The following is a 27,118-nucleotide window of genomic DNA, read 5'->3' as shown; positions in this document are numbered from 1 at the left end:
GCTAAGAGGGTGGGAAACAAGCAAACAGGAGGGAAGAATTAAAACAGCTAGAGGAAATAAAATATTGAACAAGTCTGAAAATTTTATGACTGTTCACATGATTGCAGCCTATGAAAACTATAGAACTACAAAAGGCTGACAAGGGAATCAGATGCCTTGGGGAAAAGATCAATGGCTTTGCTTTCCTCACCACCTTCCCTTTATTCTTGACTTTCTTGTTCAGTTTCTCAAAATCAACAAAAATGACATTCCCAAAGGGCTGTTACCCCACTGGTGGGGAGAGGGAGGAAGAGAGATAGAGACTCCCCCCCCCAAGCTCTGGTAACGTGGCAATGTTTGTTCCGCCAGTATCTACAGCAACAGATACCAGCTCTATGAAATCAGCACCAGTGCTCACTAACAATGTTAACCAGCCCTGCAATGAAATGTAACCTGTGACACTCTGTGGTACTTTCCATTTAAACTTCCATTTGGAGAGTTGCGGCATTTGGGGAGCCTTGCCGTCCGTCCTACTAATAAAGACAAGTGTTGGGACCTTTAAAGCTGCCATTCATCTTGTGCCTTTATTAAATTCAATTTTTCTAAACCCATGATATATCATGAAATTAGGAGCTGACATTCCTGCAGAAACAAAAATATCTATCAAACATAAAGAGGGGGGAAAGCACTCCATTACCCAGAATTTATGGCTTCAAGCCGATCTGTTTCCACTTTTTTACAAGCATATGGTTTGTTTTAGATATCCAAAATGTTATTACAGATCTAGAATTTCATTAGGAGCTATTATGAAATGGTAAGCACTTACCCATACAACTGAACAGGCTGGTTTTTAGAGCACATAGACACAGACTGGCAACTCAGTCAGCCTTAAAGTACTATAATACATTCACACTGTCAATCTAATTTCCAAAGAACGAGAGTTTTTAGAAGAGAGGACAGGATATGGCTGCAAGAAGGTGGTCTGGCTTGAGGGGAAGTACTTCAGAAATGGTGATAGTAAGACAAAATGAGGGAGTACTTCTGACTGAACAAGCCTTGTGATACCAACATCCCCACTGAGTCTGTGGTACTCTGAAAGCACATTGCACCTTCATCCTTTCACTTTAAACACACACACACAAAACACTCCCAACTCTCATTCTCTTAGCCAATCGTCATTCACTCTTATTCTGTTTTTATTCCCCTCACATTTTACTCATCCACCATTTGGCTAAAGAACCCCACGCACATATCAAATACTGACCTCAGTTACCTTACTCAGTGTGAGGTTGATTCCCCAAAGGATGCATCCGCCACTCACTTGTCCACCATGTTGCTGCAGCCACCTTGTTCCCTCGTCCAACCAGCAGGGTCCTACCACAGGCTGCCTAGTCAGCCCGGAAGGTCCCGCAGCTGAGGGCTCCGCTTTGTGGCCAAACTGGTGTCGGGGGAGTCAGGGCTGTGAACCTCTAGGAACCTCTTCCCACCTGGAAGGCTGCCCTTTATCAGCAGGATCAGTCCTCCCACTCTCCTCCCCAGCCAGGAGGCCTTGCCCCACTTCTTTTCCCCAACGGGGAGCCGCCTCCCCAGCCCCCCGCCAGCCTCACCCAAGCCCCAACATTCATGGGCCACAGCCTGTCAAGGAGCAGGGACAGGCACGGCAAGAGGGACAGCAGAGACAGGCACGGCATCCTGTACACCGCTGGGCAGTCACTCAGTGTCTGGGTGGGGCCCAGAGGTTCTCACTGGCGATGCAGGCATTGCAGCTGGCCAGCAGCAGCCCAATGACAGCCTGACCATGGGTTCACAAACAGACGGAGTGGCACATGCTCAGCATGGACTGCTGTCGGGGTTGCCAAGGATCTTGGTGGAAATTCCTCCTGCCGGCAACCTGGTTCCTTGATCACCCACTTACCTTGGCCCCTCTTTCCTCCATCTAACAGAGCTGAGGGGCTTCAGGTGAGTGTCGTCATGCTGCTGGGGGGGGGAGAGATGAGGACAGTGCAGGCCATGCCATGGGGCCGGCTCTGGACACACCCTCCCCTTGGGGTAGCCTCGTCTTGGGGATTGCTGTCAAACATCCAGGACATGAAGTTGGTGTTGGCATGTTGTTGGCCAGGGCAGTGGCGTGTTGTAAAACTGAAAGGTAAAAGAGATAAGTACCACCTCAGGACTATGACGCTGTGGTCTTTCATCCATGACATCCATAGGAGGTGGGCATGATCAGTCACCAGGGTGAACTGGTTGTTGGTGAGGTAGCATTGGAGGGCCCCAACCACCCACTTCACAGTCAGGGCTCCTTCTCAACCATGGCGTACTTCCTTTCAGCTGGCTGGAGCTTGCAGTTGATGAAGAGGATGGGATGTCCACTGAAGTCCTGTGACACCATGATCCCCAGACCGGAGACGAATGCATCTGTTTGAATAATGAAGTCAGGATTCTGGAGGACTGAGGTCTGGGAGAGGGCTGTGCACAGAGCCTAGAAGGCTCGCTGCCAGGCAGGGTCCATTGCAGGCAGTTAGTCTGCAGAAAGGGTAGCCCATCTGCTAAAGGGCTGGTGAGGCTGGCAAAGTGAGGGATGAACTTGATGTAATAGCCCAGAAGTCCTAGGAAGAGATGACGCTAGCCAAGGAGCATGGGCAGCTTTTCAGGGTAGTCACCTTGTTGGGTAGGAGCCGTAACTGACCTCACCATACCAAGTCCATATACTTAAATTCCTGGAACCCCAGGCAGTTCTTCCCTGGATTGGCCCAGAGGCCAGTCACCTGCAAGGCTTCAAGCACTTGGTGGAGGTGGTAGAGATGGGTTGGTCAATTGGGACTGTATATAATGATGTCGTCTATGTATGCGGTAGCACTGCACAAGAGCCTGGTTGACCAGCTGTTGGAAAATGGTGCTGGTCCCATGGAGCCCGAATAGCATGACCAGGAACTGGAACAGGCCCATTGGTTCAAGGGTAGTGCCTTGTCTGTTATGGGGCTGTCCGGTGCCACCCTGTCAGGAGTCCAGGGGAGGAGGCTTTCCGGGGGCTCTTCCACCAGCCGGCATTTCAGAGCCCCCCGCTCCTGCCATTCTTTGGGATTGTTGATGTGAAGGAGTTTTTTCCTGGTGCATGAGGCACTGCACTGGAACTAGGGTTGCCAATCCCTCTTAACCTGCCAGTGTGGGGACAGGCTACCTGCACTCACCTCTTGGGGGGGGGATGCAAAGCGTGTGCCCGCTCCTGCAAGCTCAATGACGCCACTTCTGGGAAGTGACGTCATCATGCAGCCCCCTGGGAGTGTACCCACAGGGAGCACACTCCGCAGGGGCTTGGATTGGGTCTGCTGCGGAGCACGGGAGCACACCTGAGCCCTGCAGTGGCCCAAAACAGGCCCAGTCCACACCAAAACAGGCTAGTTTCGGGCATGTTTTGGTGCGGATTGGGCCTGTTTTGGCCAAGATCGGGGCCGCTGCAGAGTGCAGGAGCGCTCTTGCACTCCGCAGCAGCCCAAAACAAGCCCAATCCGCACCAAAACAGGCCTGAAATGAGCCAGTTTTGGCATGGGTCGGACCTGTTTTGGGCTGCTGTGGAGCACAGGAGCGCACCCACACTCCGTAGCAGCCCCGATCCAGGCCAAAACGGGCCCGATCCAGGCGGCTGCTGTGCACAGGAGTGCGCAGCACCGCAGGGGAGCGTGTACAGAAGGTGTGCCCCCCCCGCTGGCCAGGTAAGTGGGGGCGGGGTGGGGGCAGGGAACCCCCACCCCTGCCGGGGGTCTGGCATCCCTAACTGGAACATATATGACAGTGGGCCTAGCATCTGGTTGACCATGTAGGGCCCCTGCCAGGGATCCCCGGTTCTCTCTAATATGAGGACCCAATGGCTGCCTAAGACATGGTCCCCCTCCTGAAAAGTTCAAATCCAGGTGCCTTGGTCATACTGGGCCTTCTGGGCAGCTTAGGCCGCAGCCAGGCTGCGTTGTGGGCTGTTTCCAACTGCTCCTGCAGGTGCCATATGTACTCTGGGGCCAGAAGTCCAATAGGTTTGGGCAGAGCAGCCCACTGCCCTTCTACCACATCCAGCACCCCTCATGGCTGTCAACTGTGTACTAACTCGAATGAAGCAAATCCCATTGAGGCTTGGGGGGGGGGGGTTCTTGCATGGTGAACAGGAGCAGGTTGATGAAGAGGTCCCACTGGATTGGCTTGTCGCAGATCAGCTTTCAGAGCATGGTTTTGAGTGTCTGGATGAACTATTCAACCAGACCACCAGTCTGGGGATGGTAGACTGTTGTAAAAACCTGCTCGATACTGAGGCCATGAAAGATATACCATAGTCCATGAGGAGCTCCTGGAGCAACCCTGCTTGGGAAAAGAACCAGTGGAGGGCCCAGGTTATCCCCATGTCTTGCACTGTGTGAACAGGGACAGCCTTGGGGCACAGTCCAACAAGATCAACAGGTACCAGCAACCTCTTGCCGTCTGGGATCAGAGCCCAAGGAAATCTATGGCTATTCATCCAAAGGTCGTGTGGATCACCAGGAGCAAGGAGAGGGGGGCCCTGGGCAGTGGGTGGCTGGAGGCCTGCTGACAGGTGGGGCAAATCTTTAAAATCTTGAGCTTGAGCCACAGAGGGCAAGAAGAACCAGGCCAGGATCCAGGCCATGGTGTTAGTTCCCTGGTACCCTACCCAGAAATGATTATCAGTGAAACACACGACGGTCCCTCAGAATTCCTTAAGTACCAGGAGCTGTCATGTCTCCACCCCACCCCGTATCTGGTACCAGACCCCCTCTGTTCCCGCACCACCCAGGGATACCAGCCATTCTACCGTCCATACCAGGATTCCCCTTAACTCACCACTATAGCATCCCTCAGGGGCTCCAAGGCTGTGTTGATCTCCTCGGCCCTCTCGAACATGGGGTAAGTCCCCCAGGACCGGATGGTAGCATTGGGGTCTTTGGTGTCTGGGTCTGCAGCCATCTCTTCTTCAGCAGGCAGCACCTCAGCTGGTGCAACAGTAGTCCACAGATCGTGTGCAAAGCATGGGACATGCCACCCTAGCAGCATCAGGTAAGGGAGCACAGGGACTGAAGCCAACTCTACTTCCCAGTTCCATCCTTGATACCATGATGGAACTCGTACCATGGGGTATTCTTCTGTGTGCCCATGGAAGCAGGCCATCATTGTGGTACAGATGACAGGATGTCCCTCAGGCAGCAGCATGATCCAGATTATGGAAACTGAGCTGCTGCTGTCCAACAGGGCAGAGAGACAATGTAGCCAGCCACCTCCACCACAATCAGCAAGGGTGCAGCTGGGGGGTGCAGCCTATCAGAGGCATAGCTTCTTCCCAGCTTCTTCCCACACACCACAAGGGGGCCACGTTGTCTATACTTAAAGGCCCCCAGTCGCTGCCCTCCCTGGTGGAGTTGGCTGGAGGCTCCCTGTGGCAGGAAAGGGGGCGGAGCCTCCTGGGACCAGTGAGATGGGCAGGTCTTGATCCCAGGGGCTGACGTGGACAAGCTGTCGAGGTTAGTGGGGCCACGGAGACCAAGGCAGGCCCATCCTGATCCAGGAAGGTCAGGAGTCGCATGCACACCCTTACTTTCTCTTGGGTAGATTTTGCCTTTTATCTTTCCCTTAACACCCTCTGGGTAGCTTGCTGCCACCAGGAATATTATATTCCAAGATATTTTATTTAAATTTTCCCTTTGGTAACATGCCTAAGTGTCAGGTTCCTTCATGGTTCTATGTGGCCCTGAGGATAGGAATGGGATATAGCAATGACAGCTACTCTGGGATATAACAAAACAAATAAACTTTTATTTTTCAAGAAGCGTATCGGTTTCATAAAAGTAGTTCTTGGTTCTTAAAGTTACTTTATCTATACTCATTCACACAGATCTCTTCTAAGGCTTCACACACAGTTAATTTCTTTCTCTGACTCAATCTTTCTCACAGACGTGCTTAAAGTTACTCAGGCTGCACACAGCTTGCCTGGTTTCTCTTGACTCTATATTTTTCTCACAGAAATGCTTAAAACTCCTCAGGCAGCACACAGCTAACCTCTCTTTCTCTAACTCTTATTCACAGAAATATTAAACCTGCTCAGGCAGCACACAGCTAGCCTCTCTTTCCCTGACTCAGTGTTCTTTCACAAACATGCTCAGTTCAGGTTCCATACAGGTTATATTTCTCTCATAAATACTTCAACATGCTCAGGCAGCACACAGCTAGCCTGCTTTCTTCTGACTGACTGAAACTTTGCTCTCTACTCCCAGTCTCAAACTGCATTCACTCCACTCACACTCTCAGTCATGAGCCAATCATATCACTCACTCATCCCTCTCTCACCCCCACTCTTCACCTATCTCACACCAAGCATTTAAAGAAACATGCACACATTTACTTGAAATCATTACACACCCCCACCCACGTCCCTTCCTGCTTGGGGGGCGAGGCTTCTCTGTTGGGGTCCCATGGTTCAGCTGCTATGAAATTCTCCACCAGGTCTGTGGCCTCCTTGAGACCGAATAGTTTGCTGCAGGCCACCCTGTAGTGAGCCTGTGGAGGGAGGGAGGACACTGAGCAGCTGCTCAAGGACCACTTGATCAACAATGTTCTTCTTGCCCTCTGTCATGGGCTTAAGCACCAGTAAGCCGAGTCCCGCAGGGCCGTGACAAATGCCGAGGTCTATCGCCTTTCTGGTAGGTGATTGCTGGGAATTTCTGCCAGCAGGTGTCGGGTGTTACCTCATACCAGTCTAGGAAGGCTCCCTTCTGTTGCTTGAAATTGGACCCTTCTTCTTTGGAGAGGGCTTCATTGCAGTCTGGGCCTCTCTGGTTAGATGTGGGCCCAATATGGAAGCTCATTGGTCTTGGGCCCACTGGGCAGCCTTGGCTGTCCGCTCGAAGGCCTCAAGGTACATGTCAATGTTGTCATCCATCCCCAGCTTTATTAGGTGGAAGGGGGCCAAGTGTCCTGGGCCCACAGCTCCCCCACCTAGGGGTGGGTTCCCCACAGCCCCCCCCCCCAGGTGCAGCAGAGGTCTCAGATCAGGGCAGCTTGTGCCTCCTGTTGCTAGGTCATTATGTCCCGGAGGAGGTGGCCTTGAGGTTCTGCCAGCCACTGCCCGAACTGGCCATGTCCAGGGCTGGGTTGCAGACCCCTGATCCCCTACTGGGGCCTGTTCCATTGGGACACTGAGTATTCAGTTGTTTGCTGCAGGCTGGGGGGGGCAAGCAGGAGGGGCCAGCTCCTGCTTCAACTGGGATGTGGAGCTGACAGTGTCTCACAGTTGGGTCCTACTGTCTACATTCTCCACCATGTTGTGAAATTCCCTGAGGGACACATCTGTCACTTGCTTGTCCACCATGTTGCTGATGCCACCTTGGAATCTCTTCCTCCCGGCAAGGTCATACTACCAGCCGCCATCACGTCCTGACGGGTCCCCTCAGAGTGGAGGGGGTAGTTGGGGCTGTGAACTCCTAAGGACCTCTTCCCACTTGGGAGGCTGCCCTTCGTCAGCAGGGCCAGTCCTCCCACTCTCTGGCTGGAGAATTCTGCCCTCCTTAAATTCCCTCCTCTTAATGCAATCCCTGCCCTGCTCCTCAAGGAATGCCTCCAAGGTAAGTCCTAGCACCTGGGCCAGGGGAGGCAAGGCAGTTCTGACCCAACCCAACAGGTGCCACCTTTCAGGCCCACTCCCCAATCTCATCCAGGCTCAGGCCTTCGCAGGCTGTATGTTGCCGGGCAGTGGCTCAGCTCCTGGGACGAGCCCAGAGTGTCTCACTAACAATGCAGCCACTACATTGGGCTGACAGGCCTGGCCATGGGTCAATGGCCAGCTGGAGCTGCCTGCTTGGTGTGGGCCACTATTGGGGTCACTGGGGATCCCAGTGGAACCTCCTCCTGGGCCACAGGGCCAGGCCGGCATGCCAGAAACCTGCCTCCTTGATCACCCACCATCCCCAGCCCCCTCCTCCTTCTGTCTGCCAGAGTGTTAGGTAGGTGTTGTCATACCACGGGGGAGGCAGTCCAGGCCATGCTGTGGGGCCAGCTCCAGACACCCAGTAAAAACCAGTTTCCCTTTCCATTGAGTCACCAACTGCAGTATGTCCTAACTCTCTTATTTAAGACTCTCATCTACCTAAGATACCCCACTTCAGAAATTTATCAAAATGCCTAGGCAAGCTCTCTACAAGAGCAAATTGTACATACGCTATTCAAGAATTATCTATACCCTCCCTACGAAAAAACTAAACCAACCTTGTCTCAGCCTCCTGATGTGCATTACTGCAATCCTAACTAAAAGGAAAGCAAACATTCAAATTGCTGGTAATAAAATAATAAGCTTTTTACTCCTCTGTCCAGTGTCATGAAATTTGTATACAGAAATTTGTATTGAAGAACTCTGCACATAGTGTCAGCTCATTGGCATAGGGATTTGCATTTATATTGTAGGAAGACAGTTTCTCAAATCAATTTTAACATGTGAAAAGTACCACAAACCAGCTAAACACCCAGAAGTATAAAGAAAAAGGTTAAAATTATAAATATCTTTTAGCCAACATGCCTGGTTTAAATCCTTTTGTATATAAAAGCCTGGAGTACTTGCATGCTAAAGAGCTGGCAGCCCATGAAGAGTTTCAGACCTACCACCCTCAGAGGAAACACACATACACAAACGCCAGCAGCCTCCTTGTGTAATTTGCCTGTGCAACAAAAACTTGTCAAGAAACAGATGGGAGACTGAATCTCAACTGGCCTATTGAAAACTTAAAAGGACTTCCCTTTCTAAGGGATTAGGAAAATTCATGAGGGCCTGTGATTTCAGCACTATAAACCCAACCTGTTTCACTCCACCCTCCTAAAATAAAAACTCCTGGCACAAGGCCATTGAAATGAGGGAAAGGAGAAATCTCTTGAAAGGAAAAGTTACAAGTATAAACTGCTTGAGACCCTCCTGGAGAAACCTCTTGATTTGGGAACAAAACAAAAAGAAACATACTGACATTCACAGAGAAACATTTTGTCCACAATATTAGAACCATTATTAGATGATAGAAATTTATGGAGAAACTATCAAAGAAGTTAGACAGTTCACATGTCTCGGTGTTACTCTTAGTTATGATTTATCTTGGAACTCCCATATAAACTCAGAAGAAAAACCCACAATGACATTAATTTCTCTTAAGAAATTCTTTTATACTAAAGGTGGCCAATTTATTTATTACAGTTATAAAAGGCCATCATTCTCCCCAAATTGCTTTAGCTGCCCAAATCTGGGTCAATGGATCACTAGATCATCTGGATGAGTTCCAGCAAACTTTTTCCATAAGAACCTTTATCTTTCTCCCAGTGTACCTTCAGTTGTGGTGCAGCTAGAACTTTGACTCCCTCACATTTCAACAATAGCATGGTATCATGCTATCAAGTTCAGATCATGAATCCAACACTCTACCATCTTTACTGCAATTAGTAACAACTGGCTCTTGGTTGAATACTTGTCCCTGCCCAATTGATCCAAAGTTTGCTATATTAAACCTGAGCTTGAGTTTCAAGGATTCATTGAAAAAATTCCTGTTATATGAAATCAATTATTTAAAAATACTGGGCTATGTTAAAACTTCAAGCCGATTGGAAATGCTCCCTTATTTATTTCCAATTATCAGAAAATGTTTGAATTGTCTAAATACTTCTTTAATCTAACAGTTCCAAAGTATCATTGCTCTTTCCTGTTACTCATATGCAATGTGTTACCTTCTACTGAGATGAAGGGACATTTTAATAGAACCTCCCCTGAAAAATGTTATTGTGTTTATTGTAGAAATCAAGTTGACTCAACTGCCCATATTCTTTTTAGCTGCCTCCGTTATATTTCACTTTGTAATCAATATATTACTCCCAGGACTGACTGGCTACAGAACATTTCAGAACAACAGAAACTAAAGATCTTACCATCAGGCAAGATTAAAAAAAAGTGTATATGTAATTTAGCCAAATTTAGCCATGCAGTTATACATTACTTATTCAATATTCCGACATATGGCTTGTAAGCTGTTAAGTAACAGGGAAAGGAAAGATTATAGAAATAAAATACCCACAAGAACACTCAGACAGTCAAATATCTGTTTGAGCAGTGGGCAGGACGCACTCAAAGACCAGTATATGTTTATTGGTGGTGGTTAAAATCATCCCATTCAGTTGCAGTCGGAAATAATTTATTTTCTCCCATCTCTGCAAAAAAAATTAATAAATATAAAAGGATGAAAGATGCTACAAGAAAATCAAAGCCACTGTACCAGTGCAGCAAAAAAGAGCCGAGTGCTGTTGATACTAGGAGAAATCTCTGATAAGGGAAAGGACAGTGTTGTCCTCTGTTTAAAAGGCAGCCTGTTTACACCTCTAAGAGAAGAAAGCCTGGGCCTCAGTGGCAGCAGCTCATTTGGTTCAACAATTTTTCTCTTCTTTTCAAGAGACAAAAAAAAAGTCATTTTACGCACAAGGAGCTTGTTTCTTAAACAAACACTTGTGTTTTTGATTTACACCACGGGCTGCTCCTAAATAATTTATGGCGGGTTAAATTTATTGCACAGCCCTGGCCGGCTGCAAATTCGAATTGCCAAATAATTAGATTTTAGGGCAATGCTTATAAATTATCCGCCGATTTGTCCGGACTTGTTTGTCAGTCGCTTTGTGCTCCAGGTCATCTTTGGCATTTCGCTGTTTGTGTTTTAATTGCTGATCTACACTTTGACAGATGAGAGTTGATGCCTCCAACTTTGGGAGGGGGGGGACAAAGAATCAGAGCTTGTAGAAGGCTTGAGTTCTTTGCCCCCGTGTTTTTATTCCAAGGCAGTTAAAAGAAGGGACAGCATATGGATATCACTGGCCTAGTGAGTTTTTAATTATTATTTTAATGAGAGCAAGCCAAGTTGCACCGTCCTACACTCTGGCCTTCAGGGGTAATGGACAACATGGCTAAAGCCTCGATATTTCTGCAAAAACTGACCACACCAACCACTCCAATGAGGTTACAGAAGAAAAAATCTACTAGCTGCATTTGCTTAATAAAGGATGGCTAAGTACCCCAATACACACATACGCATACTCTCACTATACAGTGGTCTGGCTCAGCACTAGAGATGGGCACGAACCTGAATACAAACCAAAAAAACCCATGAACCATCCCGGTTTGTGGTTCATGAACCAGTGGTTCATGGAAGCTTGTTTCCACAAACTTCCACAAACTGGTCTACTGTTTCGTTTGGTTCATTTTAAAGGGCAATGCCTCTTTCTGTGCCACTGCACAGCGGCAGAGAAAGGGGCATTTAAACCTGCGGATCAGCTGCTTGTCAGGGAGATCCCCAACAAGCAGCTGATCGATTAAACAGCGGGGCTTGGCTGCCCAGCCAGGAGTTCCCAGCCAGCTAGCCAAACTGCACTGCTGTTTAAATGGGAAGTTCCCCACCGCTCCAAGTGGCAGGGAAGTGCCCACTTAAAAAGCGGGGCTGGGCTGAGCTGTCCTGGCCGGCCAGCAAAGCAGCGCCCGCTGCTTAAATGGACAGTTCCCCGCCGCTCCACGATACGGGGAAAAGTGCCCATTTAAAAAGCGGAGCTGGGCTGAGCTGGCCGGCCAGCATTCCAGGCCGGCCAGCCAAGCCACGCCTGCTACTTAAATGGGCATTTTCCCTGCTCAGAGCAGTGGGGAACTGCCTATTTAAACAGTGGGTGAGGCTTGGCTGACCGGCTGGGAACTCCTGGCCGGGAAGCCCCACTTTTTAAATGATCAGCTGCTCGTCTCCTGGTTTTCTTCAAAAAATGCAAATCTGAATTACTCAGAAGGGGTTTTTTCTCAGGTAATAGGGCACTGCTGTAAGAATTGGCTCAAAGAGATGCTTTAGATAGGGACAAGGTCTGTAGATTATTCTACTGCTACTGTTTGTTGATTTAGCTATGCTCCTACTGAGTAGTTTCCACTAGGGGTGTGCAATCAGGTCCAGGAACTGGCCCAAAATAAGCTTTATGCCAATCTGGCATAATCCAGCTTTGCCAATTCCCTAGGGCAAACCCTGGATCTGATCTGTCTGCTGGGTCAGGTTTATCCAACTGCAGCAGGCAGTTGGATTGGAGCAGCAAGTGAGAGGGGCAGTGGCGCCGAGCCAAGCTCCACACTGTGGCAGGAGAGCAGCACAAGGATGGCAGGGCAGGAAACAAGGCAGCAGGCAGAGTGGATTCCAATTCCATTCTGCCCTTCCCCCCACTTGAGCTCCAAAAGATCCCTTCAAGCAGCCACCACTGCCAGCCACCTTTTAAACTTTGTGACTTGAGGATTCTCTGGTTCAACATTCAAATTCTCAGGGCTGACACTGGTTCCCTTGCTGCAGTTTGGTTCTGTGTGCTTTGCTGTTTTAGCTTGCAAGGGAATCAATGTCGAACCAGAGAATCACAACGAGGGGGGGGGGGAGTTTAAAAGCCTTGGAAATGTTTCCTCCATAGGAAACTATAGAGAGTGGCTGAGGGAAACTTGTTCAGGGGTCCACAGAATTGGACTCCGGGGTCCAATCTTCCTGAAATCTGGGGGGGGGGGTGTCTTTAGGGGACAGTCAGAAGTAGGTTTCCTGCAAATTTGGTGGAGTTTGATTTAAAAATACTCCCCCCCCCCGGCCCCCATAGGGAATAATGGCTAGTTAAATCCAGGATTCTCTAACCTGGATCAGAGAATCTGACCTAGATTTTTGGGATACTGATTTTTTTTTGGTATCCCTGAAACCTAAATTTGGATCACTTGGATTTTTTTGGTGCACACCCCTAGTTTCCACTTCATTACAAATGTAATGTTTAAGTGCGCTTTGTTTCAGCAATGTTTCATCTCTGTTTTTCTGATTTATGCCTGTTTCAAATTTCTGCAACCCATGCCCTATTGTATTTGTTCACTGAATATTCCAGCTATTGATTGTATTGGTTCACTGAATGTCTTAGCAGTTGTTCTTATTGACTTGCACTGCGTAATCCACCTTGGGTCTCAGTGAGAAAGACAGACTATAAATAAATAAACAAATAAACAAAATTTTCCATTTCATAGGGAACATTAATCCAATTCAGTAACCCTGAGAGATGCCAGAGGAGGCACCTTAACATCTGCTTCATATTTACTTCTTTAGAAATTCAATAATGGCCATTTCACAGTATCTCTTTATTCTTAGTTTCCTTATATTTACCATAATATCTTGGTTAAATCTATAATGCAGCATCAGACCATTGCTCTTTTTTAGAAAGGATCCAAAATGTATAGCCATTTGGAAAATGACAAGATTTCAGCCTAGAACATCAAAATGCCATATCTCCATAACACATAGAGGTTATTATTAAAATGCTCACTGTATTTGGGCTCAAGTTAACCCAACAAAGTCCATAATAAATCCAAGTCTCAAGTCCAGGAGCACATTAAAGACCAACAAGATTTCAAGCTTTTGAGAGTCAAGCTCCCAGTTTCTCAATGGAATGAGGAAATGTTTTTAAGGAAAATGGCATGAAAGTCTACTAGAAGTACAAATTACCTAACAGAAAAAAATCAACCTGTATAGTTCACAGTTAACAGTGAAAAGAAGACAAAAATCTGTATTTTTTTTATAACATTTGTAGAGGAGGATGGAATTAAAAAGCACTCTGTAAAATGTATTAATTCACAACAAATTTTAAAATGATCAAAAGAATCCACTCCCATGAAGCAAACTGCTGATCTTTGGAACTCACTACCACAGGATGTTGTGGAACTGAACAATATATGTGTTTACAAAACTACACAAATACATGGAAGATGGCTAATGTCATAAATCGCCTTGACAAGAGAATCCTAAAATCTGAAGGTACCAGAAAATGGAAACAATAGATGACAACAGAAATCTTCTATTAGTGCCCTATGATGTTATGTACATCCTCTAAATTAACAGGTACATCTGACAGGATACCAGATTAAATAAATTCTGAAAGAAGTAGGGGCTTACAAATGCAATGTGCAATAGGAACAGGGGAACTTGGGCCAATGCAGGAAAAAGAATTGTAGAACCTGAATGCTGGAACATGCCAGTTTCCCATCTATGCCACTCCATGCAACTGCTATCAGAGGTATCTTCACACATGTCAACCAATATTCAAAAGACAGCTTTTAAAGTAGCCAAGGAAAGAGAGCATTGTCATATGCAGCAGTGTTTGTACACATACCTGGCTGGCCATGGCCAAGGAACCAACAGAGTCAGGAATTTAAAGGCATAATATGCACTGGTCCTCAGATTGGATCCCTCATGAAAGAAGGTAACAGTGCAACCTCTGAAACAGAGATTTGGACCAGATAGAACATCCAGCGGTTTATAATAAATATAGCTTAGTATTTGGCTTTGTTTATTTAGAATATTTCTATGCTGGCTCTCGAGGAAACTGTCCAAGGTGGCTTACAAAATAAAACACAAACATAAAGTACCATAAAAGTTATTCATTAATTTAATTTAATTTATTCAATTTATACTCCACCCTCCTCACACCAGCGGGCTCAGGGGGGATCACAACAAGGCTTAAAACACATTACACAATTCAAACCATTACCACCATTAAAAACATAAAACATTAAAACTCAGCATTAAAAACCTAGCTAATTGCACCTATATTTTGGGGGAGTCACTTTACTGTTATACAAAGCTACCGATAAATAAGAAGTGCCTTTGGGATTTTGGGTACCAAAATATGTGGTTCTGGTCAATATGACCTTATGAGGTCAATAAGATGTTTGGGTACCTGTAGTTCTGAAATTCCTGGGGAACTCTACCATCTTGACTGTTTTTCTTTTTTTAATTAAATGTTTTAGTGGAAGTGTATTGCATACAACAATTACACCAGTAGCAACACTGCATTAACAATAAACAACAGCAAGAAGCAAAAAATATCCCACACATAGGAAAGTGCATCTTTTCTGCTGTTTCAGGTGAGCATATTTTAATATTGCCAATTTTAAGCTGGCAACTGAACTAGTGTGGATAATAAACCATGGTACAAAAAAAGGTTTTACAAGTTTAGAGCTGTTTTGATTTAAAGAAAAGTGGGATATTTTTTTAAATAAACAAATTCTACTATCTTTTTATGAAAGTAAAAACTATTATTTGGGAGTATATGGTCTTTTTAAAAGTCTTTTCTTACATGTGACAGATAAGAATGTTACATGAACCAAAAGGGCATACTTTTAAATAATTTTAACACTTGTTCCTGAATTACGATAGAATCAACTAAATCTTTGACACCAGAATTGGGGCGGGGTTTCTCATGGTACAATTTAGATTTTACATGTGCACCTAAAAATGTAAAGCATGAATACAAACCACTACAGGACTGGGGATGGCTTCTAAGCACATGTACATGGGGTGGCAACTAGGGGTGTGCAGGAGGGGGTTGATTCAGGTTTCCCCCTTCAGGTTTCCCCAAAGTGGGGAAAAAATTCAGAAATACCTTAATACCTTAAGCCGCTTCAGAATTAAGATACTTTACTCACTTCAGTATGCTCCATAAATATTCAGAGCATACTGAAATGAGGGAGGCAACTCCCCCACCCCCACCTCCCCCCCCGGGGCAACCTTTCCACCCCTCACTCCCCTGGGGAACCCCTCCACCCCCCATCCACTTACCTTACCAGGTGGGAGAGTCAGCTGTACTGCAGGCTGCTGCCGCTGAGGCGGCGGTGGCACAAGGCTGCGATGGCCTGGAGGCTCCAGGCCATCGCAGCAGCCTCATGCTGCCGCTGCTGTGGCAACAGCGGCGGCACGAGGCTGCTGTGACGGCCTGGAGGCTCCAGGCCATCGCAGCCTTGTGCCGCCACCTGAGCTTCCACGGCATTGGGGAAGGCTGGAGCTGCCTCCTCCAGCCCTTCCTGCCCCTCAAATGGCCGTGGTGCCCCAGCACCGCAGCAGCCATTTGAGGGGCAGGAGGGGCTTTCTCCCCCTCCTCCGGCCCTTCCTGCCCCTCAAATGGCTGCTGCGGTGCCAGCGCGCCGCAGCCATTTGAGGGGCAGGAAGGGCCGGAGGAGGCAGCTCCGGTGTTCCCCAATGCCCCGCAGGCTCAGGCGGCGCCGCCTGCCGCCAACAAGGTAGGTGGGGGTGGGATGATGTTTAAACTCAGCCCTGAAGCTTTCCAAAAGCTTCGGAAAGCTTTGATTCTGGATTTCCGAATTGGGGCCAGTCAGCTCTGCTTCGGGTATTTTTACCCAAAGGGAATACCAAAGTGCACAGCCCGAGTGGCAACCACACGGATCATCCCTCAGCCACAGAGGACAGAAGAAGACAGTCCTTCATGAAATCCATCTCCTCCACAGAGCTCTGTTGTTTCCAAAACAAATTTATTGTGAGCAAATAAAAAGAGCAGAACAATATTTGTAACAGAAAGAGGATGAACTTTCTCCCTGGGGCCCTCCACATTCAGTTGGCACAGCTGACCCAATGAAGATGTGAATTTAAGAACTGCTGGTTATATGCTCCAAGTTATAAAAGATTTCAGAGAAAGGAGGGTCACTACTATCATCATATTTGCTTCTGTCTAACTGGTGCAGCTAAATGCACTACAGTTCACTTATGCTCTGCCTAATCTTCCTTCTTATTCTGAACCCTGACCCTAATCCTGTATGCCAGCCCAAGCATGACTCCTGGTTCTTATTCTACAAGGGACTGTGATGTTGCCATACTATTTATACCTTTCTTAAAAAACAGGTCAGGCTTTCCAAGGATAAACCCTGACTTATACACTGGTGGCTTTACCTTTACATATAGGTTTATAGTGTCACAACCTGGTTAGCTTGGCTGTCTGGCTGTTCAACTTGTGCTCTGAAATCCAGCTCTCTGCTTCTAGTACTTCTAGTTCTTACACAGCTGTCAGTGAAGGAATCAGCAAGCACAAAGAATTCACGAGACAACCTACACACCAGCTTGCTCTCTCCAGACACACATTAAATGTACATCAGTAAAGAAATACAACTTTGCCATAGGGAACAAGTTCTCAAAATTTAGTAAGATAGTTTGAAGAAAGTCTCTTTAGTGCCTCTACAGGTTTCTGTAGAAACATGACAAGAGTGCAGACATGTACTCTGCAGGCAAGATACAGACACAGTTGATGAAAACATCCAGTTGAATAATATCCCACCTTAACGCACCGTCTTCCCCACAAAATATACAGCAAAGCTGCAATAGGACATATTGCTACATTCCACAGCAAGGACTTGGGGGAGACAGCCCCTTAAAGAAGTAGTAATCATATTCCACTCATGTTCCATTTTTACTGCCAGCTGTAAACTAGCGTCACATGCATCATGGTTTTGCATCAAAATGCACACAGGCCAACCACATATTCAAAGGGACATAGTAGAGTCAATTTACAGCTTTGACAGGCCTTTGCACCGGAGGCTAGGTACACAGCAAACAGCCCTATGTCTCATTCAGGTAACTGTTAAGGAATGTCCATAGAATTACTTTTAAAAAATCTGTGCCTCCTGTCATCTAGAACTTCAGAAGATTTGAAAGATTTTTAAAATCCAGTTCATTTCCAGTTAATTGAGCCAATGGCTTCTCAACAAGACAAAGTAACAAAGACATGCACATCTTCAAGACAGTTAAATAATGAGCTGCAATACTCCTGTAATGGCTGCAATCCAGATAAGGATGTTCTTTAAGCCCTGCCAATAGCTGGACCTGATAGGAAGCAGAAAATGGCAGCAAAATTCAATATCCTTCCAACTTTTCCTCTGTCAGAAATTTAAAATATTTCAGGAAAAAGTTCCTTAACACATTTTTACTTTTAATGCATGTAGAAATTAACCTATTTTTCAGTTAAAGAAAATGTATTAATCAACTTTATTAATTCCCAGCTTGGAAGAGTAAACCTGAATTAAGGCAGCCATGGTGCAACAGTCTACTGAAATCCACAACTGCAGATGTTCATTACCATCTTGAACATAGGGAGAACTCATTTTTATTTAGCAATATTTTCTGTTCCAAAATATTAAGGACAGAGTCTAGAGGGCCTAAAGTATAAAAATCTAAGCCGTGTAATACATAACAGTCATATACTGTAGCCTGCTTGGCTATGAAGAAATCTTTAAAATGCATGTTTGTTATTCACATTTTAAAAAAGAGTGTGAAGCCACAAGAGGTACATGCTGCTGGGGCTTCTAAAGATCACAAAGGAAAGAACTTACCTCCCTAGGCCTCCCAGCTCTTTTACCTTTGACTTTCACATATATTGCCTCCCAAAACTCTAGAGGCTCCTTTTCCTTCTAGCTCACCACCTTCCTGGCAGAGTAACTTTCAAAGTGTAAATATCATGATTTTATAATGGGAATTAACTAGAGAAACAAGGTAAGCATGAAAAGGTTTGACTTCTATGCTCTATCCTGGTGCAATATTTTTATTTTCTAGTTGCAGAATATTTTGCAGAATTTTCTTGTTGCAGAAATCTGAACCCAAACTTGTCTGAAATTTATATGGTTTCAGAAACATGATACCCTTCCCTGTGCTACATGGCATATTGTTCCTGAGAATATCACTGTTAGAACCCCTTTTCTGTCTTTCCAGTTTGGTGTAGTGGTTAAGAGCTCGGGACTCTAACCTGGAGAGCCGGGTTTGATTCCCCACTCCTCCACGAAGCCAGCTGGGTGACCTTGGGCGAGTCACAGTTCTCTGGAGCTCTCTCAGCCCCACCCACCTCACAGGGTGATTGTTGTGGGGTAATAATAACACTCTGCAAACCGCTCTGAGTGGGCATTAAGTTGTCCTGAAGGGCGGTATATAAATCGAATGTTGTTGTTGTTGTTGTTGTTTTGCTTTTAAACCTTTTCTTCTTGCCCCCTCTGGGTAGATTGCTGCCACCAGGAATTATATTCCAAAATAATTTAAATTTCCCCTTTAATAACATGCCCAAGTGTCAGACTCCTTCATGGTACTATGTAGCCCTGACGATAGGAATGGGATATGGGAATAACAGATACTCTGAGTTGGAAAACAACCAAAATAAACTTTTATTTTTACAATAAGCATATTGGTTTCATATTATTTCTTAAGTTTGATGGTTTCCAAGAGTATTATCTGTTCTTAAAAGTTTCTTTTCATAGACACAGTCATTCAGAACTTCTCTCAGGCTGCACACAGTTTGCCTGCTTCTGATATCAATTTCTTACTCAAATGCACATAAGACCTTTTCTCAGGCACACAGTTTGCCTCTCTTGCCCTGACTGAATGTTCTTTCACAAACATACACATTTCAGGTTTCTACATATTTCTCTCAGAAATTCACAGACACTCTCAGGCTGCACACACCTTGCCTCTCTTGCTCTGAATCTTTTTTTCTCTCTCTGTCTAAAAACTGCATTTATTCCGCCCACACTCTCAATCATCAGCCAGTCATCTCACTCACTCATCCCTCTCTTTCACCTCCCCCTTCATCTGTACCACACCAAGCATTTAAAGACACACAAACACATTTAAAATCATTACAATCACAATGCACAGAAACAGCTTTACAGGGGATGCAAGGGTGCCAAGAGGTTGATCCAAACCAGAAATATTTATTACCAAGTGGTACTCTTTTGTTAATAGGCTACACACACACACACACACACACACAAAAACCCTTACTCCCCAGCAATCACAAAGATGTTATTATGGTATTGAGAGATTGTCTGCATGTTCTCATTTTAACTAAAGCCAATCATTTGGCCTATGATGTTCACTTACTACCAGTGTAATCTTTGCCCATCTATGTGTTTAAAAGGGTTTTCTTGTCAAATGTTTGCTCCTTTTCCTTTATCTACTGTTTAGCTTATCTATAAGAAAACCGCTAAATATCTGTCCCCAAGGAGATTCGTCTGTCCTCTTCGGTTGCCATCTTCCACCAGTGGACAATGGCAGTTTTGTTTCATTTGGCATTCTCTTAATTATCCCTTTTTCCTATCCAATGTTTTAATTGTTGTTTTAGTGTTTTTGTATGTTTTCTAATTCTGGTTTTGTTTTAATGATGTGTAGTTCTTTTTGGTTGGTTTTAGTGGTTTTAAAATCTGATTTAATTATGGATGCTTTTATTTTTGTTGCCTTGGTGGTCCTAATGAGCACAGAAAGGTGAGATATACATTTTTTAAAATAAAAATAAATGCATTTTTAAAGATTTACAGTAGCCCCAGACCTGCTGGAAGTTATATTTAACCTGATACAAATATCAGTTTCCACAGAAAAGTACAAAGTCAGTGCTGAGAATAACAAAAACATTAACACAGGTTAGAAATGAGCTTAGCTCCTGGGTCCATGCTTTCTTAGCATGGAACGGTACAAGGGCATGGATGCTTTCAAACTTCTCAGATACCTCACATGGCAGAGACAGTAGAGAAGTGGGCCTTCGACTTGCAAAAGTGAATAAATAATGGAAAACGTATTATTGTTCCACTCTACTCTTTAAATTGCAAAACACAATTTTCATTTATGTATTTATTGCCTTGTGAAGCAAGTGATTTCTTGTTTTAAAGAACTGAAGATGCAAAGAACTCTCACAGATCTAGATTCAGCACTATCCAATGGACAAGCAATGACTTTCTCTGGAAAAAATACAATCTTAGCAAGCCTTTTAACAGTCAGTTTGTCAGCTCAGAGTTCAAATTCCATCTCAGCCACAGAATTCTGAGATCATCTTAGGCTCTTAGATATGTCACATCTACAAAATGGGAGTAATAATGACCTACCCTTTGAAGGACAGGAAGATACAAATTGCAAAGTATGTCACTTTTAAGGGAAGCCAAGTGAAGCCAAACAATTACCTGTGGGTGAATCTGTGGCTTGTCACACGTGGCCTCAAAATCCAGCACTAGGAAGTAGTGATACCGCTGTGGGGGAAAGGATGACATTGCTGCCATGGAAGCAAAGCCGTGAGACGCCAGTTTCCCGGTTGTAGTGGAGCAGTACCCCTGGAAAATGCCACGAAGCAGAATGGAGTGTAGAGTATTCCTCACTCTTGCGAGTAATTTTGGGTGAAGTTTTGCTGCTATGGTATGGACAAGCGCTACCATTGAACACGTAGCAGCATCTGGAACTTCAAAGAAAAGAGAACCTGATGTTACTCCCACAAAAGCAATACTGTACATTCATTGTTACCATGGAAACAAACATACAAATTCTTTGAATTTGGACACAAAGCTAGAAAATACCTCTTATTAACTTAATATGTATTTACATATTTAACATACTTTTGTGGTAGTAATAAAATTTACTGCATACAGCCAAAGACAGTATTTCTACCTTGCCTCTCTAACAATATATCCAAGGCAGTAACAAAAATAACTTAAAATCTGAAGTATCAAATAAAACTGTAAAAGCAGCAGCAGAATTCTAAGCTAAAACATTGTGTATATCTGCCTTCCCAAGTGCTCAGCACAATATAACTGTTTTAACTTCCTACCAAAAGGTGCACACTAAGAGAACATGCAAATACTACAGGAACTAGAAACAACCCACTGGAAGATACTATGGCAGATTATCAGGAATATAAAACAATACTGTATCAAAAGAAGTGTAAAAAATAAGGTACAGGTTATAGCAGAGGAACGAGACTTCAGAAATGGAAAACAACAGAAAGCTTGATCCATAAGCATCTATTCTAGAATTATGTACAAGCCCTGAAATCCAGGAGCCTGTTTCACATCCCACTACAAACTAGATTAAGAATTGCACTGCCAGCTACTCTTCTGTTGGCAAAGAGATTAATTTAGGCTGTGAACAAACAAAAGGTTTGCTAATTAATCAACAGTCTTAACTAATTAAAATACAAATTAGAATAGTGTGATGGAGGGAATATTTTGAGTTCCATTAGGCTAAGGTAAGGGAATACAAAAAAGAAGAGGGAATCATATCTCCAGTAAAAACTCAATTGCCACTAGGGGTGTGTGATTCAGTATTATTAAACCAAACATAATACCCTCAGTGGTATTATTTGGGGTACATCTAGCATACCCAAATTGTTTGGGTTTAACTCAAAATCACTGCACTGGCCATTTTAAAGCTGGTAGCTTCTCCATTCTGTTCTTTCCTGGGCATTTTTTCCCAGGGGAGAGTGAAGCAGGAGTGAGTAATCAGAGACTGTGTCATCGGAGAAGCTCTAGTTGTCTGTCCAATCACAGGGATTCTTTGATGGGACAGCCTTTTTCAAATTCCCGCAAAAACATAAAAGCAGGCCTGGCTCAGAGCAAAATCTATTTTGACTGAGATTTCTGGAGACTGTGCTGAGAGTGGCTCTTAGCCTCCGGCTGCTCTGGGAGTCTGCCTTTGGATTTAATACTGCCTTTTGGATCTATACTTTGGATTACTGCTACCTGCCTATAGGATGACCTGCTGCCTGCTTGTCTATCTTGTTGGAGGACACCTGAGGAACTTTTGCCTGGTTTGAATGTCATAGACTTGTTTCTTTTCCTGTTTGGGTTGGGGGTTGGCTTGGTGTTGGGTTGGAGGGGTAAAGAAACTCATTTATGCAATTTTTTTAAACATCTTGGTTAGGCTTTTGAGACTTCCTTATTTTTTCCTTTTGGAAGACTGAGGCTGGCAGGCACTGTCTATTCCAGCCAGATAAGAAGCTTTGAGCCATAGGTGCAAACATGAAATGGCTTTCAAGGACAAAGCTAGATGGAGGCTGATACTGGCCTCCTGGTTTGCTGGCACATAGCATTATGGGGATGGGGTGATGAGTTCTTCCCCCCTCCCCTACCTGTGAAGACAGGCTACAGTCAGGCTTGTCATCAGAGATTTTGGCTCTTTTGATTGGCTAAGAGTTTAGACCAGTCACAGGCTGCTAGTCTTGAAAGGAGTTGTTTCTCAGTCTATTCCTACTGTGTTCCTGTTCTTGCACCCGTATCTGTATTTGCTCCTGTTCCTACTCTGTTGGAACATACGTTCCTTTCCTTGTGCTTGCGCTCTTGAATGCTATGCAACCGGTGGATTCCTGTGGTAGTAGGTTTGTGTTTTTGTCTTTTAGACTTCTAGACTTAAGAGCTAAAGTTAAAGTTTTGACTTTGAAACTTGCTGAAGGTAACATCTGGAACAAGTTCAGGGATTTCTAGTGAATATAGCCTAGCTTAAATAGTCTGTTGTTGTTTTGTGCTTTTCTACATACTTCTATCTTTATTTTTGTTTTCTTTAATAATTTCCTTTTCTTATATTGGTGTGGAGTTATTAAAGGTTGTGGCTTCAATCCAAATCCAGTTCTTTGGCCAATTTGTCACATGCTACTCTGTTAGTTTGTTTCTGGACTCAACCTGCCAATGGCTACCTCTCACAGGACTTCCTGCTTAAAACCTGGTAGGGAACTTGCCTTTTGGTTCCACAGCTGAAGGTTTAGTTAAGAGAGGCTGGTGGCAGATTATTACTCTGGCACTGAGGCTTCACTTGCCAGTCCTTTTGGAACTTTGCCTTCTGATACCACCAAAGGTGACTGGCAGCCCCTCTGAGGACCCAGGCAGGCTTTCTGGGAACCTGTACAGGGTAATCGTGGAGAAAGGGGCAAGTTTTCTTAACTTTTTTTTAAAACCTTATTTTATTGTTTTTGCTGTTGTGTCGGGGGGGGGGGATTGGTTTTGGTGGCTGTATACTTGCTGCTGTTGTAGTGGGGGCAGGCGGATTGCTTTTTGCTTGTTGTTGCAGGGCAGTGTGGGTTCCCCTACACCTCGCTATCTGGGATTACTTCCAGAAAACGGAGGACCCCTGCTATGCACAGTCCAGCTGTGACCCAGATCAACTAAGGGAAAGACATGGCTCATCTTTCGACTACTAGACTTAGGAACCACTTGAAGAAGCACCATCAGGAAATGCACAACCGTCAGTAAGTTAGGGAGAGGGTCATCCGCAACCCCCTCTGGTTTTTCAGATGCTGAAAAATAGTCATAGAGTATCATTTACAATACATGCTTAAGGAGTGTTTCCAAGTTAACACTTCAAAATTTCTTTTTTAGAATATACATCAATATTCATAGTTGAATATACATAAAATAATGTTCATTAAGTTAAAATTGCAATTCCAGCAACATATATCACCTGCCAATCAGAAACATCCATAAGTTAGTTATTTCCACCAAAGTTGCATCAAAATAATTCCACTTTGAATGTTTATGGAAGAAAATGAGTGTGGGAGCTTTCCATACCATATCCGGTAGGCTGCTCCAAAATATGGGTACAGCTACTGGAAACAAGTATGCAAAGGCTGTAGATGAGCAGACTCCCCAAATAGATCAGTATGGTGATCAGGAAGTGCACGTGAAAAAAGGTAGTCCACTAGGTATGTGGGTTCGAACCCATGAAGGTCTTTCAAGGTAGCAACAAACAACTTAAATTGTGCCAGGAAACAAACAGGCAACCAATAAAGCTGAAGCACAGGTGTAATATGATAGTACAGGAATAAACCAGACAATAATCGAGCAGCAGCATTCTGAACCAACCGAAATTTCAAAACATGCACAAAGACACACTAATGCAAAGGAAGCTCCCTCTGATGGTTTCTCCTAATTAAATAATAAAAGACAAACATTTTGTATTTGAAAACAATACCACTATAACATTATCTCAATCAAAAGATTCACAATCAATGTATGATTGGCAGAGTGTTGAATTTAGGCTGGAGAAATCAAAGTTCATATCTCCAGTCAGCCATGAAGTTCAGTATTTGAGTTTGGGCCAGTTACTGTCTGCAACCTAAACTAGTTCAGAGCTGTTGTAAGATACAATGCAGGGAGACTATGTACGCTACCCTAAACTCCTGGGAACAAGAACATTTTTTCCTGTAATTATTGCTATTAGCATTGTTGTGAACTACATTTCACAGGAATAGCTTCTGTATAAATGTAATACTTATCATATAATACTTTCATCACTAGCAAATTGTACATATGATACAACATAGTATAAGTAAGTAGCTTGTTGTATAAGTAGCAGCTTATACAACAGAAGACTAAGACTATGGCAAGAACTGGGTACAGATCAGCTTTATGAAATCAAAACACTACTCATGCCACCCATAAGACACATGTAAACCTATGACACTTGAACAATTTATTCTCCCTGCCACAACAACAAAATCTTTTAATACCTTTTTTAAGATTCACAATCAACAGCACCTTTCCATTCCCAAGTCCTAAAATGAGCCCCGTAACAAAGCTGTTATTCTCTATGCCATTCCCAACAGTAATGTGAACTGGGATGCGGAATATGGATTAGCAGCTTGCTTGGTGTGCTTGGCCTTACCAGTCATGACCCCAGATGGAGTATATAGAAACTAACAGCAAAATCCTAAACAGAGTTATACCTCTCTAAGCCTACTGACTACAATGGACTTAGAAGGGTGCAAAACTCTGCAGATGACTACACTGTAAAACTTGTAAGAAACCTTTTTACTACCGTAGAAATTAACATACAGATACATGATCTGATTATTCAACATGTTAATACATTATACTAAGCACATATGTTAACTACAACGTTACCAAACCCCATAGCAGTGGCTTGCCTATGTGTGTGTGTTATGTGCTGTCAACAAGTCATCTGTCATGTGTGCACACACCCTTGTCATTTATGTATTCTCTGATCTACTGTATTGATCTCTTTATTCTAATGTATTTGTCTCATGCCATGAGCACATAGTTATGCTTTGTAATGTAGCCACATAGTCATGCCATTCTTGGCTTGCCTGAAAACAAAAGTACTAATGCTGATTTCACAGGGAAAGTAACCAGCCTGTTATCTCTGAAAATATGTGGCGCAGCTGGAACCAGAAATGTAACCATTTCCCAGGGGAGAGAGAAAGCCTTTGACTTCTTTGTAATCTTCTGCCGTTTCTATCCAGACTAAGCTATTGTGTTCTCATGCAACTTCTTAGGTTTTCGCGCCTAAATGTAAACTGCTCCCAAGGAAAGGGAAATAGTACTCTCTATATCAATAGTGCCTTTGCCTGTATAATCATTCCTGCCAACTTTCCCATCTATGGATGTACCCATGAACTTAATGGATCTCTGAATAAAAGCCTTTCAACCAATGCACTGGAGTGCTTGTTGTGAGGGGTTTGGGGGTCTAACTGCCATGGACTGCCATCCCTAGACCTGACATTTTGGCAGGAATCCCCTTTTCCCCTCTGTACCCGACACCTCTGGAGTTTGGCTACCAGCATCATGTTAAGTTCAACTCGAAGACTACGGAGCCAGAGGACCCAACTACTCGCCCAGACCTTTGACTGGGACCAGGTGCAAATCCTGCAGGACATTCTAAAGCACTGATACCAGCACCTCAATCGAGGCTGGAATATCTAATGAATGTAAATGTAGCAGAGATGCGTGGACTTGGAGCTTCAGAGACCCTCCCGAGATACTGAGAGCTGGGAGCAACTCTTAAGGCTGGGGTGGTCCACTACAACTGGAATCAACCGACCACCCAGGAATGGGCTCCCCACCGATCCATAACTTCTGAGGAGAAAGTACAACGGAGAAGAGGGATGATGTACTGCCACTGTTCCCTCACAATGGAGGAATATGTCAGCAAGGAAGAGATTGACCTGCTGATGCAGGGGACCATAGTTCCCTGGGACCTGTGTGAATTGGGCCCTGCAGCCAGGCTAACAAACCCTCAGGGGGCCAGACGCTGCAACTGCCTGTGCCAAAAGGGATGATGGGTCTGGATAATGTCCTGCCCTAGAGATCCCCAGCAGAGGATGTGCAGAACATTTACAAATCTGCAGAATTTCGATCTATTGAGGTCCAAATGGAGAGAATGAGGCATGAACTGAGGCAAACTGAGCACAGGGTGCAAGAAATAATGAGTATCCCTACATGACTTCCTAAACTAAAGAACAAGCCGCCAGCGGAGCGGCCGCAACCACTGCCCCAGCCTCAGGCTCCTCCATGGGGAACAGACCTTGCTCCCCCCTCAATAAAGTACCATGGAACGAGAAGGGGTTGACTCCCTCCAGCCGGGGACGACCAATCCTACCCCCTGGCCCCGACCCTCCTTCCAGTTCACTGGGGAGGGGAAGCTTGCCATCGGCGCCAGGGAACTTCGCACCGGACACTAGGACCCTTCAACCACCTATGGGAAGACTGATAGTGAGTGAAGCA

General features: G+C 44.8%; 1 protein-coding gene across 1 annotated transcript in view; it reads right to left on the bottom strand.

Moving 5' to 3' along the window:
• The window catches only part of ERI3 (ERI1 exoribonuclease family member 3), a 330,943-nt gene that overhangs the window by 283,441 nt on the left and 20,384 nt on the right, over window positions 1-27,118 (bottom strand). Inside the window, exon 2 of the mRNA XM_054981809.1 lies at window positions 20,798-21,069. Within this exon, the coding sequence (XP_054837784.1) occupies window positions 20,798-21,046 (249 nt within the window). The 5' untranslated portion in view covers window positions 21,047-21,069. The remainder of the gene's footprint in view (window positions 1-20,797; window positions 21,070-27,118) is intronic.

The sequence above is a fragment of the Eublepharis macularius genome, chromosome 5, assembly GCF_028583425.1.
Source record: "Eublepharis macularius isolate TG4126 chromosome 5, MPM_Emac_v1.0, whole genome shotgun sequence".
In the NCBI taxonomy this organism is placed as follows: domain Eukaryota; kingdom Metazoa; phylum Chordata; class Lepidosauria; order Squamata; family Eublepharidae; genus Eublepharis; species Eublepharis macularius.
Note: the sequence above shows the minus strand (reverse complement) of the source record. Positions and strands in the feature narration are given on the sequence as shown.